The sequence below is a fragment of the Eurytemora carolleeae genome, unplaced genomic scaffold, assembly GCF_000591075.1.
Source record: "Eurytemora carolleeae unplaced genomic scaffold, Eaff_2.0 scaffold337, whole genome shotgun sequence".
Taxonomy (NCBI): Eukaryota; Metazoa; Arthropoda; class Copepoda; order Calanoida; family Temoridae; genus Eurytemora; species Eurytemora carolleeae.
The window spans coordinates 7,236-21,487 of record NW_019396236.1 but is presented as its reverse complement, the minus strand read 5'-3'; the positions used below and the strand labels follow the sequence as shown (position 1 = coordinate 21,487).

At 31.0% G+C, this 14,252-nt stretch overlaps 1 protein-coding gene across 1 annotated transcript; it reads left to right on the top strand.

The window, feature by feature from the left end:
- Positions 1-1,840: 1,840 nt before the first annotated feature.
- Positions 1,841-10,858, top strand: LOC111699006 (uncharacterized; the record flags this gene model as incomplete). The annotated part of the gene is given in 10 exon segments (XM_023469527.1): positions 1,841-1,929; positions 2,236-2,295; positions 2,866-2,953; positions 5,914-5,996; positions 6,565-6,611; positions 7,375-7,405; positions 8,231-8,275; positions 8,717-8,778; positions 9,427-9,510; positions 10,622-10,858. Coding segments are annotated over 10 exon segments (794 nt in total), but the record flags the coding sequence as incomplete, so codon positions are not given.
- Positions 10,859-14,252: the final 3,394 nt, after the last annotated feature.

Genomic DNA, 14,252 nt, shown 5'->3' with positions numbered 1-14,252 from the left:
GATGATGATGAGGATGATGATGACAGTGATAATGGCAATGATGGTGATAAAAAAGGGACTGATCTAAAAATTCATCAGAAGCTGGGCCGAAGTATTAAATGGACCGGAGAAAAAAGAAAAGTTCATTTTAGGTAAAAATATTTTTTTTTAATTATTAGATAATTGTTTTATATTTTATATTTATAATGATTTATTATAAAATCAAAAGCCATCATTCAGAGATTTGGTATCGCACAGTTTCACTCATGGTAAACTAGAAGTCCTGGTTAAAAGTCTGATATACCATGTTTACCCATTGAATGTAGAATTTGCGTATTAGTTTTTTTATAATTTAAATGTTTTAGTACATTCGGTCATCTACAGAATAAAATAAGACATTTGTATATATGTTGCATATAGCCGGCCAAATGGCTGGACCTATTCGTACATGCCATTCTTTTTAATAAAGAGTCCCTTCAAATTAGAAGTACAGTCCTTTAAAGGGAGTGTTCGCGAAAAATGAAAGGGGGTTTAGGCTTAATGCGATAAAAAAGCGCTTTTGATCGCTACTAATCTTACTTCTATCTGTTGCGTCTATAAGGAGAAACTTGTTAAAGACGTCTCATACCGAATAATTTAGCGCCCATACAAATTCAGAAAATTGCAAAATACGACTTACACCATAAAAAATCCATTTAATTTCAAACAAATCATTCAGACAGTTCAACCTATCAAAGTGAATAAATACTAAAGTGGAACAGACTAAGGAAACGACGACAGGTTGGGCCATAAGGTTTTATTTTGTTTGGAAATAATTTCATGAAAAGATTTCGTTTGGAAAGTAAAGACTAGAAAAAATAGACGAAAGACCCATGTAAATGTCGTCTTCAGATAGAACTTCGAAATTTTCACGATTTAAAATCAATATTTTTTGTACGTTTCTATGTAGTTTATATGTAAATACTATTTAGTCGCTTAATTAATTCATTGATTTTGCCTGGCACTTCTAATTCTAAAGGAATTTATCTTTAAAACTGCTTAGTTTTGTTCTTTCAAATCTCACTCCATTTTAAAATATGTTTGTAAATTTCTTAAAACAGATCTATGTTATCATCCAGAGGCGTATTCAGGGGGGGCTATGGGGGCTCATCCCCCTCCNGTTTGGTGGGAAACCCTGTATGTCTAGTTCTCAACCACTCTTAAATCTGTCAAAATACAAAAGTGAAGACCAAGAGATATATTTCGAAGATCTTCATTTTTCGGACTAGTGAAATATATTCTTTTCGGGGGAGTTTTGGCCGCCCCCGCCCTAAAAAGACGAAGAATTGTAAGCCCTTCCTGGGAAAAAAACCTGAATACCCCTCTCTTTATATCTTTAAAACTATGTCTATTTCTCAACGACTGCTCTCTTATATCTTTAAAACTATGTCTTATAGTTCTTAACCACTCTTAAATCTGTCAAAATACAAAAGTGGAGACATTAAGAGATATATTTCGAAGATCTTCATTTTTCGGTATCACAAATTGTGCATTCCTTGTTTTACAGATTATGCTTGCAGGCATTATTGTGCTGTCTGAAATCATTTATTGTGCAGTAAAATGGCTAAAATTCACTTCTTAAATCTTAATTTACTTTAATCTATATTTAAGTTAAATAGAAATTCTAAGTCTGTGTTTGAAAACAAAGGGAGTCCAGTTTCTGTTGTACTGTACACTTCGTATACAGACCAATTTATATATGTATATACATATTTCTAAATACTTGGGACATAAAATGTCGTCATACAACTATGAGTTTGGTCCACTTTAGTATTTATTCACTTTGCGGTTGCATAACACAATTTTGAATATTCTAGTTTACATTTACTGAAACCAGTAAGTAAGCTGACCCACTTGACCTCGCTGCATCTAGGAAATTCATCTTTTTCTCAACATAATTTCAACTTTCAGGTTTTTTCAAAATTTTCATTTTTATAAATAAAAACAATATATAAAAAAGACATACTAAAGATTGGCATTGGCTATGAAACATTTTGCATAGTAAACTATTACACTAACAAAATGTTTCACGTCTCACGACGATCCTCAGTAGTCAAAATTTATATATTAAAATATCTGAAAGTCGGTCATCGCGACCCTCAAATAGATACTCCAATCAACGATTCAAAATAATATTCTTGAATCCTATAAACAAATTTATTTTCAAAGTAATTTTTAGAATTATTGTCTTTATTTTCTACAGTGTTATATTTCAAGAACGGGATAGTTCCTCTTCTAAAGAATTTATCCTCTCTGCTCAACCTTACCCTGGAGAAGGTATCAGATAATTGATAATCCTGTCTTTACAAGGTTCAAAATTTGAGAAATCGTACGCAATTTTTGTTCAGTAGTTTTTTCTCGTTTTCTTCTTGCATACATGAAAACAACGTCCACATGCTGCATATGATAAAAAATGCAAAGATTATCTAAGTCCTTATCCCTTTTCACACATATTCCAAATTTAAGTGGTTGTAAAGAGGGTATTTATACGGCCAAGCATGTATTGGTCTCAAAATGACGATCATAGTTTTAAAACTCAAAAGTTCAAATAAATCCAGAGCCAGCATTTAATGAATTTGAGCCGTGTCTCAAATCCGCCAAAAACCGGTTTCAATTGAGCGCCGGCTTAAATCTTGAAACATTGAATACAATTTTAAGGGGAACCAACCATATTTGAGCCGCGTCTCAAATTTAAGCCGCGGCTCAAACTCTCCAAATTCGGCCTCAGAACTAAGTAAAACATCCTCGATTTAGATTCTTAAACAAATTAACCAGATTAATCCGTCAAATTTTTTGTAAAAATGTCATTTAACTATTTTTGTTAAATACCGAAAAATATTTGTCTAGATAAACCGTGTAGATGTACTGCAATTAGGGGACCTCTGCCCTAAACTAAAATACCTAAAATTAACCTGTATTGGCTCCTTTCTTCCAGGTGACAAACTTTTCTATTCAAGGGACTGTTTATATATTTGTAGGAGGACACTATTTACTTAAAAGAGGATTTTAGTTTGGAAAATATCAGGTTTTATTTGTCCTTTTAAAAGTAAAAAATAGACAATAAATTTGGAATAAAATAATCTGAAATTTAGTTTTTGCTTATTTAGATCAGAAATAAATTCCTTCCAGATATATTTTATAATTAAAAGAAATCTAAAGTTGACAATAATTCCACTCTTTTCTGGATACCACTGTATATTGATCTTTCTAGAATATTTAGTGATAAAGTATTCAAGATGATTAAGAGATTAAGAAAACTATGTTTGAAGGATCGAAGGGTTTATTTGAAGTTAAAAACAGAATAATTTCTTTAAATTGTTTACCCAATCTAATATGTTAGAGAAAGCAGCAGCTTGTACTTTTTTGTCGTCTTCCAGCTGAGGGATAATGCGAAATATAACGTGAACCGGGTTTTTTAAAGGGACTGTAACTAAGCGCAATTTTATGTGACCTTCCATTTAAAATTCGGTGATGGTGATGGACCAAACCTCTGTAGAGTTAAAAAAAAGTAGATGTTAGTTCCACATTTATTGAAAATATATTTCGGTCTGGGTTGACCCTCGTCAGTTCTAACGATATAATAACCATCAAAATCGATAAAAAAATTGTTAAAAACCACAAGAAAATAAACAAACAAAAAAGATTATTTAAAAAAATAATTTGGGTTGTCAAATGGACATAAGGGAAACGAACTCAGATTATGAGATGGAAAAAGGATAATTTGCAAAGATGTTAGTGCCCAACTCAAAGCGTTGGCCTAAAATCTTTGTCTGATTAATTTTAAATTATATATCTGATTAGTTATGAATTAGATATCAATGTTTATCATTTTGGAAACTGAACTTTATGAGAACTTTAAACAGTTTCATTGGTAAAATCCTTTTGGTCTGTTAATTTCTTAATTTACTTTGAAGCTTATCAGATGGTATAGTTGCCACAGTATATTTACATCGTATTTATACTGCAGTGTTTCATTTCCTCCCCAACTCTCACCAAAAATAGATATAAACGTGTTTTTTAAACTTTGTTTCTTACTTTGAGCAATTTAATTTTCTCTCTGTTTGTTGAATTCAATTTCTGGAGTCTCCTAAAAGGAAGATTTATTTCAGTTTTCTGTTCTAAATAAATTCATATGTTCCAGTAAATCTTTCTTCATGTCAATAACTGAATATTTTTATGCAGAATTTAAGTCTGATATGTTGGTGGTAGTGAAACAAACAAAGCTTTAAAAATATGATTTTTTCCAACATCTACCATTTCACATTTGCAAGGGAAATGACATTTTGCCACATACTCTAATTTTGAAAATCATATTTCTTTGCAACCCAAAGTCGAAGACCTTAGATATTTAAAACTCAAAAAATCAGTTTGTACAGATTTAAAGATTAGAAAATTTAAGATTGTGGCAAAAACTCAGTTCCTTTGTAGTGACTTGTACATCTATATAATAATGATCTTCACTCATTTAAAAATATAGTTAGTATTGTTAGTATTGAGTAGTCGAGCAGTAAAAAACTCTCTGTAAGAGTGTTTTAGGCAGTATATACACTTCCTTCTCAATACGCGATCAAGGCTTACACAAGAGAGAGTACACCCACACAAATCTGGGAGATTCTACATACAGTCTGGCTTTAGCCAATATTGTGGCGAAATGGGGCCAAAACCCGAAAAATCCTTGGATTTGTCTTTAGATACTTCCCTGGAGGAAATGGATAGTGAGACCACTGTAAAGGAACACGCCATCAAGGCTTCCTCTGTAAAGATAAAAGTTCTGGGGAATGATTCTAGTTGATGGAATCTTAGGAGCACTTTTTATGCTTTTGATAAAGTTCATGATAAGACCTGTGTTTTGGATACTCTCAGCCGAGAGTTCTCCCTGGAACAGATAAAGAATTCTCGATCATTATCAAGCTTTTTAACTGCAGGATACAGAGGGAAATATCCAAGAAAAACGAAAGATATCTACCATTTTTCTAGATCTCTGGGAAAAGATATCGAAAATTGATAAAGCTGGGTATGGAAATGTTTTGGTGACAGTATCTGTCAATTTCCAAATACCAACAGTTTTTGACAAATAGTAAATTTGGTGTCAAGGCACTTCAGGACACCTCAAGCACCATGATGGTTGAGAGGATGTCAGCAATGGCGAAGAAGATGGAGTTATTACATTTGATTAGATGTGGGCCTTTCTATGAGGCTATTGAAGCAAGTTCTAAGCTTTGCATTAGATTTCTTTCTAATTTTTGCAAAAATTACCTTAACTCAGTTTTTGGCAGACATTTATTTTCCATTGCAAATGATTGTTTTGTAAATCTATCTGATCTCAGTTGAATGTTAGTTAAGAAACAAATGAAATATTTTACTGTCCCATTGGAACATGTATGGAAAGTTCCGGTTTTACAAGAACTATTAAATACAAGAATGAATAATTTATATGTTGAAAGATTCGATGATTACGTAATAACTGAAATGATAAATATGTTATGTAATGAGTAATGATCAAAGTCGTCTATTTGTGCATAATTTTGCAAAGGAATTGAGTCTTTGTCACAGACTCAAATATTCTAATCCTTATATCTGTACCACCTGATGGTGTAAACCATTGGTATTTCAAACTTAGATTATTTGATCTAACAGAATTCATAGTTTAAAAAAATCTAAGGTTTAAGGCATTGGGTTGCAAAGATATAGGGATTAGAAAATCATGGATTGTGACAAAGACTCAATTATAAATCTTTATCATATAATAATTATATATGTTAGCTATAGCTGGCCAAACTGCTGGACCGAATTGGCTGAACTTTTTAAGAGAACCCATGGGGATTTTTTTAATTTGATTTTTTAAAATTCCACGGCCGGGCATTGCTGTTATTCTACAAAATAAATTGTATTTAGTTTTTAACCCTGGTCGAGAATATTTTGTTAACTTGGAGGAACTGATAATTCTGAATACAAGGGGAGCACATCTTTATACAAAGGTAAAACTTTTTTAAGGGATTGTTCATTGATTTGAAAATAACCTTTATATCCTAATTTCTGGAAGGTGGAGACACTACAGACACAGTGTTAGGTACTTTCCCAGAGGCATTTCCCAAGGGACACTTTCCCGCAGGCTACAATAGGGGCCGAGTGCTGGGACAGACTTGGGAAATTTGCACATTTGGGAAGTTGCCACTTGGGAAAATACCTTTGGGAAGTTGTCACTCGGGAAAAATTCTTTGGGAAAGTACCTAACATCATAGAGACATATCATATATTTCCTGTCTTCTCTTGGATCATTTTTTTAACTTTAATAAAGTTTTACTGAACCTCAAAATCTTTGATGGAACATTAGAAAACTTTGATAGAAACTCAGAAGACTTTGATTTAATGTCAGTAAACTTTGATAGAATTTCAGAAATCTTTGATAGAATATCAGAAGATTTTTTTGTTATCTCAGAAAATGTTGAAGTTATCAAAACCGCCAATAAAGGAAAATACTAAAGAATTAAATTAATAAAATAAAGTTCTAGCTTTCCCTTGTTTGAAGGTTTAATTTCTATTTAGACCATAATGCAACTTCTTTCAACAGCATTCAAAATACAACATTTAAGGTAAATAATTGACACCTATAAATGAAAAAAAAACTTTTTTGGGATTGAGAATTTATTCATGCAGAATCAATTTGCTAGAGATGAAATCAAAATACCCTTAATTTCTGAGTGGTGTAATTTATGGCCGCTGAAATTGTTAGACTTCCCAAGTTTTTAGCGTTTTAATTTTAGGGAAAACGGTATTGTTGCTTAGACGGTATTCAAGTAAAAAAGTAGAAAGTCGTTAGTATTGTATTTATATAAACGCCGATCACTGTATTTGAACATTCAGCAGAGCAAATACACGCATTGCTTTGAACATCAAAGACGATTTTAATGCCGTTACAAAACTTATGGGTTTTAGGACGTTCCGTGAAAAATGTTCAAGAATTAGTAAAATATTTTCAAACGTTTACAAGGATAAACTAAGCAAAGAATTGCGTTACATTAACAACAGTGGTTCAAAGTCTCACGCAATAGTAAATGAGAATATCTCCAATTACTTCTTAAAAATCTAAAGCTCAAAACAATTGTATTATATATCCAAAATTTACATTTCTAGGTCTACAAAAAACGTATAAGTTAGTTAGTGAGGTAAAATTAAAGGCCAAGTTGTTGCGGTGCACTTCAAAGTTCATCCCAGTTTTTAAAGTTTATCCAACTTTTCATAGCGTCTGGAATTATGTAAAATACGCTAATAAAGTATTCACCCTGTAAATCTAGATAAAAATCATAAAATTCTGAAAAAGAAAAAATAAATCACTTATTGTTCTTCTACTTCTAGGTTCCAGTTTGTTGATACTTTGAATGACCAGGTATCAATTTAATTAAAGCTTTTCTTTCTTTTTTCGACATTCATGTTTAATTTAGTTTTTAATAAATTCTAAACGGTTTTCGAAAACCCTGACTATTGTATTACTCAAGAGTCTCTTTAAACTCAATGAATTCTTCAAAAGAAATTCAACCAGATTGTAAAATTCAACCAGATTGTAAAATTCAACCAGATTGTAAAATTCAACCAGATTGTAAAATTCAATCAGATTGTAAAATTCAACCAAATTGTAAAATTCAACCAGATTGAAAAATTCAACCAAATTGTAAAATTCAACCAGATTGTAAAATTCAACCAGATTGTAAAATTCAACCAGATTGTAAAATACAATCAGATTGTAAAATTCAACCAGATTTTAAAATTCAACCAGATTGTAAAATTCAACCAGATTGAAAAATTCAACCAAATTGTAAAATTCAACCAGATTGTAAAATTCAACCAGATTGTAAAATTCAACCAGATTGTAAAAAAATAATCTTTATACAGCTTCACATCCCTCTTTACCAACAAGCATTATTTCAGATCTTTTAACACAAAAGTAGGCGATTATATCAATACAATTAAGATGAATTTTTATTTGAGTTTTGATTGTTAACAAGCTTTTTTGAATTACAAGATTGCATGTATATAACGAGAAGCTTTTTGATTGACAGTTCTTATGACTTATATGTTTATGTGTATCCATGTCGTTTAACAGCATGATATAAATCAAAATTTAAAACGAAAGTCGTCTTCTTTGTATTGATATAGTCACCTACCACTGTATGTAAAAATAATTTAAAAAGTTTAAAAGGTTTAATATTGCTAGGTTTGGTTTGATATACTTGAAATAAACCCGTTAACTAATATCAAGGTATAACATTTATTGAAAACGTATGGCTGTTTTTTAATCTGAATACCATTTAAAATCGTAAAAATAACAGAAATTTTTTTTACAAAAACAAATTTTTAATCCTTATATCTTTGCAACCTGATGATGTAAACATTTGATATTTCAAACTTAGATTTTTTGGTCTAACAGTACTCATTGTTTAAATATCAAAGGTCTCCGACATTGAGTTGCAAAGATATAGTGATAGGAAATTATCAGAGTTTGTGACAAAGACTCAATGTCTTTCACCTGAGCTTTAACAGTCTCCTTACAGATCATAAATAATAAGAAACTTATCCAAGATGTTGATATATCAATATATCAATATATCAATATATCAATATATCAATATATTAAAATATCAATATATCAATATATTAATAAATCAATATAAACTAGAAAATTATTAAAAATAATTTCCAGAGTTTGGTGTTTGATCAGTGCCACAGTATCTCGATATTCAGCTTGGATACTTTAATATCCAGGTACTATACTTTTTAATATATCCAGATATCCAGATATATAGCCTGTATACTTTAATATCCAGGTACTATACTTTTCAATATATTCAGATATCCAGATATAGCCTGGATACTTTAATATACAGGTACTATACATTTCAATATATTCAGATATCCATATATAGTCTAGATACTTTAATATCCATGTACCATACTTTTCAATATATTCAGATATCCAGATATAGCCTGGATACTTTAATATACAGGTACTATACATTTCAATATATTCAGATATCCATATATAGTCTAGATACTTTAATATCCATGTACCATACTTTTCAATATATATAGATATCCATATATAGGCTAGATACTTTAATATCCAGGTACCATACTTTTTAGTATCTTCAGATATCCAAACATAGCTTAGATATTTTAATATCCATACTTTTATATCAATATATTCAGATATCCATAAATAGCCTGAATACTTAATATCAAGATACCATGCTATATCCAGATATCCATGAAAACTGAATCATGAATGAATTGTGAAAACTGAATCTTGAATAATGAATACTGAATCTTGAATAATGAATACTGAATCTTGAATAATGAATACTGAATCTTGAATAATGAATACTGAATCTTGAATAATGAAAACTAAATCAGGAATAACGAGCTGGATGAGCTGAGTGTCTGGTCCTGCAGATTCATCATGGATGAGGACAAGGATACAGTCCTAAACCTTCTCAGGTATCAGGACGTAGAAGATGCTGATGAAACCATGTGCCATGTACAATGCACAACCAGATTTAAATATTTTAAATTACTGTGTTTCACAGAATTTCTGAAAAAAAATAGTTTTCTGCAACTTTACATCTTTAATCAGCATTCAACATCTTTGTATTACAAATTCAAAATTGCTATGCCCTATATCTGTGTAACCTGATGGTGTAAACCTTTGATATTTTAAACTAACTATTTGATCTAACGTAATTTATAGTTTGAAATATCAAATGTCTAAAACATCAGGGTTGAAAAGATATAGGGATTAAATCTTCAGATCGTGAAATTCAAAGAATAGCTGCTCGTCATTAAAGTCGTATCCTTAGTGGCTACCCTGTATATATCTTATATTCTTTGAACAAAATAAAATTGGAATTAACCAGTTCTAAAGATTTAAACTAACTTTTACTGCACAACTTTTATTTTTATCGGTTTTAACACATTGCTCAAGCTTTAGTTTCAAAGTAAAGCTACTTAAACTTTAAGACTATTTGTTTTCCTGGTGATCTAAGGGTAAATATTTTCTCAACTATTTTAAAACATTATTATCATGTATTTAGAATTACCCTTTATAATGATTTTAATTATATTCTTTGTCGATTATATGATTTTTAAAAGGTTTAAGATTAGCCCCTCATTAGAATATATTTTCTTTACTAAAATTTTAAAAAGTTCTTCATTTTGCTGCTCTTGATAATCTGTCTTTACTCTTTAGTCTGACTTAAACCGGTTTTGTAAAATGTTATTCGGACGAAGTCTCCCAGTGACTCTCCATTTATAGAGCAGCATGTTCTATTTACAACGGTACCCTTAAATACTTTGTCTTATCAAGAATGCCGGAGATATGGATTATCCTTTCTTTTCAGTTGTTTTTTCTCTTAAAACCGACCTGTGCATTTCTGCTTCAGAAACAAGGGAGGAAATTGTCAGAATTAAACACTTTTCCAAGCTATAAAAACCCTGATTTCTTCCATGTTATTTATCAGATAAAGTTTAAAGGGTACCGTTGTCCATCGAGCATGCCTCTCTTTTTCAATTAAAGGCCACCTTAAATTTCAACTACAGTCCCTTAACCTAGGATGGAGAACTTCTCTACAAGGTTCAGCTGGTATCCGTATACAGGAGAGGAGGCTCCAATACCTCTAGAAGATATAGAGGATATAGATGATACAGAGGAGGAGGAGGAGCAGGAAGATGAGGATGAAGTTCCAGATTTCATGAACTATTGGAACAATGTTCCAAGCTTTGGAAACAGACAGATGAATGAATTTAACCTGGATTAGATGAAATAAAATAAAAAATGGTTTAAATTTTGTTTTCTTTGTTGTTGTAGATGATTAGTTTGGAAGGAGAAGGATAGAGATAATTAAACAGGGAATCTTCTCTATAGTCTTCCCACTTAAGAAACTGAAGTTTGCAGAACACGCACTGGAGGGAGAGGAACACAACTTAAGTCCAAACTTAAAATTTAATTATTAGAGTCTGAGTAAACATTGTTTAGTTACTAAACAAGTTCTAGTGTGAGTGAACATTGTTTTGTTACTAAACCAGTTCTATTCTGAGTGAACATTATTTAGTTACTAAACCAGTTCTAGTCTGAGTAAACATTGTTTAGTTACTAAACCAGTTCTAGTCTGAGTAAACATTACTTAGTTACTAACCCAGTTCTAGTCTGAGTAAACATCGTTTAGTTCTAAACCAGCTCTAGTCTGAGTAAAGTCCAGTTACTAAAGCATTTATAGTCTGAGTAAACATGTCCAGTTACTAAACCAGTTCTAGCTTGAATAACAATAACATGTCTAAATACTAAACCGGTTCTAGCCTAAGTAAGAATTTGGCAAATGATCTGCTCATAATAATTTAAGGCCCAACAAAAAAGATATTTTGGGTTTTTTAACTTAGAATACAAACATTGAAAATATTAACTAGATAAATAATGATATTTATAGTCATAAATATAAAATATTAATGATAAACCATTTGTTTCATTATTTCAATTTACCAAAACTTTTAAACCATAAGACTAGCTCTAATAGATATCTATTCTAGTAAATCTATTTGGATTACCTCCATCCTGTATCTAGTCTCTGGGTTGTTTGATTCCTTGAGTTCCATTATAGAATCCATTAGGGTTTTATTGATACTAGTTGGAGTTGCAATCCAATAATACGTGCTGCAAATATGGAATTTAACCGCAATATATTTCTAGGTTTAGAATCCTGACTTAAATCTCTTCAATATTCACAATCCTTCTCTTCTAACAATAGAATAAGGCTGCTATTCTTCTTGATTCTATTCTCCTATTCTTCTGGCTCAACGGTTCTTGTTTCTTCTTCTTGTTCTATGGATCTAGGTTTTATTCTTCTTGTCTTACGGTTCTTGGTTATATTCTTCTTGTTCTAGGATTCTGGGTTATATTCTTCTGGTTCTAGGGTTCTTGGTTATATTCTTCTGGCTCAACGGTTCTTGTTTTTCCTTCTTGTTCTATGGATCTAGGTTTTATTCTTCTTGTTCTACGGGTCTTGGTTATATTCTTCTGGTTCTAGGGTTCTTGGTTATATTCTTCTGTTTCTATGGTTCTTGGTTCTATTCTTCTTGTTCTACAGTTCTTGGTTCTGTTCTTCTTGTTCTACGGTTCTTGGTTCTGTTCTTTTTGTTATACATTTCTTGGTCCTATTATTCTTATTCTACAGTTCTTAGTTCTATTCTTCTTGTTATACATTTCTTGGTTCTATTATTCTTGTTTTACGGTTCTTGTTTCTGTTATTCTTGTTATATGGTTTTTGGGTCTACTATTCTTATTCTATAATCCCTCAAGGTTTCTGTCCCAAAAGGACTTTAACTACAATAGTAACTCTATCCTAAACCGATTGCTTTTTAAATCCACCATTTAAATAAAAATAAAAATTAAATTAAATTAAATTCATACTTTAAACCAATCCTATAATCCCTCAAGGATTTTCGTCCCAAAAGGACTCCAACTAAAATAGAAAATACATCCCAAGTCCACTATTTGATCTAATCTATTCTCTACACCTTTTTCCAAAACTTCCTTTTCTTTTACTTCTCCTACAATACTTTAGATAAATAATCCTAACCACTATCCATGCCAAGTCATTACTTTCATACCTGAGGAGTGAATTGTGGCTAAATAGCTTGAGGAAAACGGTAAGGGAAAAAACCTTTTACGCCAAATACAAAGAAAATGCATTCATGCAATCTAGCTTGATTTTGAAAATTGGATCTAGTGTAAAAAAGAAAAGCAGAAACTTTAACTGAACTTAATCTTAATATCTGGAGGATGAAAGTTGGAGAATTTGTCCTGAAATAATGATATAAAATAATTTTCTTTCTTTTTTTTGGGTAAAATATGCTTCGTTTTCTAAATTATTCTATCCTTTTAGTGGACTTAATTTAGGTTTTAGTTAGGATATAGGTCCTTGACCACTTATAAAATGTTTTTAAAAAATTTTACGTCCTGTATAACATTTTACATCTCATCAGTTGCCTGCTTTCTCTCTAGCAGAACGAACCTACTATGCAGTCCCAGAATTACAGCTGGGGAAGCGCTGTGTTTAGTTACGCATCTAGTATCCTACAGGGGAAGCAAGAATTGTACATAGATTAAAACACAACTTCGTCCCTAGCGCTTGGCTCTGACACCCGATGGAGGAGGGAGATGTCGGGTTCAGCAGTCATCTCCCTCTTCATTATGAGAAGTTTAACCCCTCCTGGGAATACAAGCCAATATAGAAGTCTCAAAATGTTTCCATCTGATATCATATTAAAATTTAAAAATATTGTAAAATTTAATTAAAATAAATTATTAAAGTTAAAAACATCTTATCACCTTAGCTAAAAGGAAAAAAATCTGAACCGATCTAGAGCAGAAAAACGTCGATTACCAAACTTTCTATAAAAAATTGAGAATTTATGTCTATGAAGATTTTTAAGGTTCATGGAAAACATTATTTTTTCTTTCCTCTTATTTGCCTTTTATTCGTAGATATTTCTCTGATTTTTATTTTTATTTTCTAAAGCTAGTTGAACGAGAAAACCACGAGATCCTGGATTTAACTGGAGATATGTGGATTTGTATGAAGAAATACGTACTACACTTCATCATTAAAACTTGCTAATAATGGTAAAAATTATTTTCCAAAGGGAGAATAGAACTGGGGTAGAAACGAGAAAAGAAAAGACAAAAAAGGGCCATTTTTTCATTTTCTGTTTGGAAAAATTATTAGTGAAAACTAATAAATCAAGTATTCTTTTTCTTGAAATAGATTATATTTAATTTTAAAGCCTGCGAAGCGAAATACAAAGATAAATTTTTAATAATTGGATTTTTATTTTAAACGCAGGTCTAACCTCAAGACTGGATTTAATTTCGAAGCCGCTTAGTAAAAACTATTAAAATTAGTCCCTCAAACTTAAACTTTAACGTTATATTCGATTTTTGGTTAAATTCAGAATCGACTTGCTAAGCCTCTGAAACAAATCTCAAAAACAGATTATATTGTAGAGCTTAATCTTAAAGTTTTTTTTAAAATTTTTCTTTAGAATCTTCTAATCAAACGATGAATCCTCTAGAACTATGAGTCTTACTGGAACTATTGATCTTATTTAACTAACTTCTTATGACCTGTCATAACGTGGCATAAAAAAGTAAAAAAATTAATTAGTCTTTTTTACATTTATTCAGTATG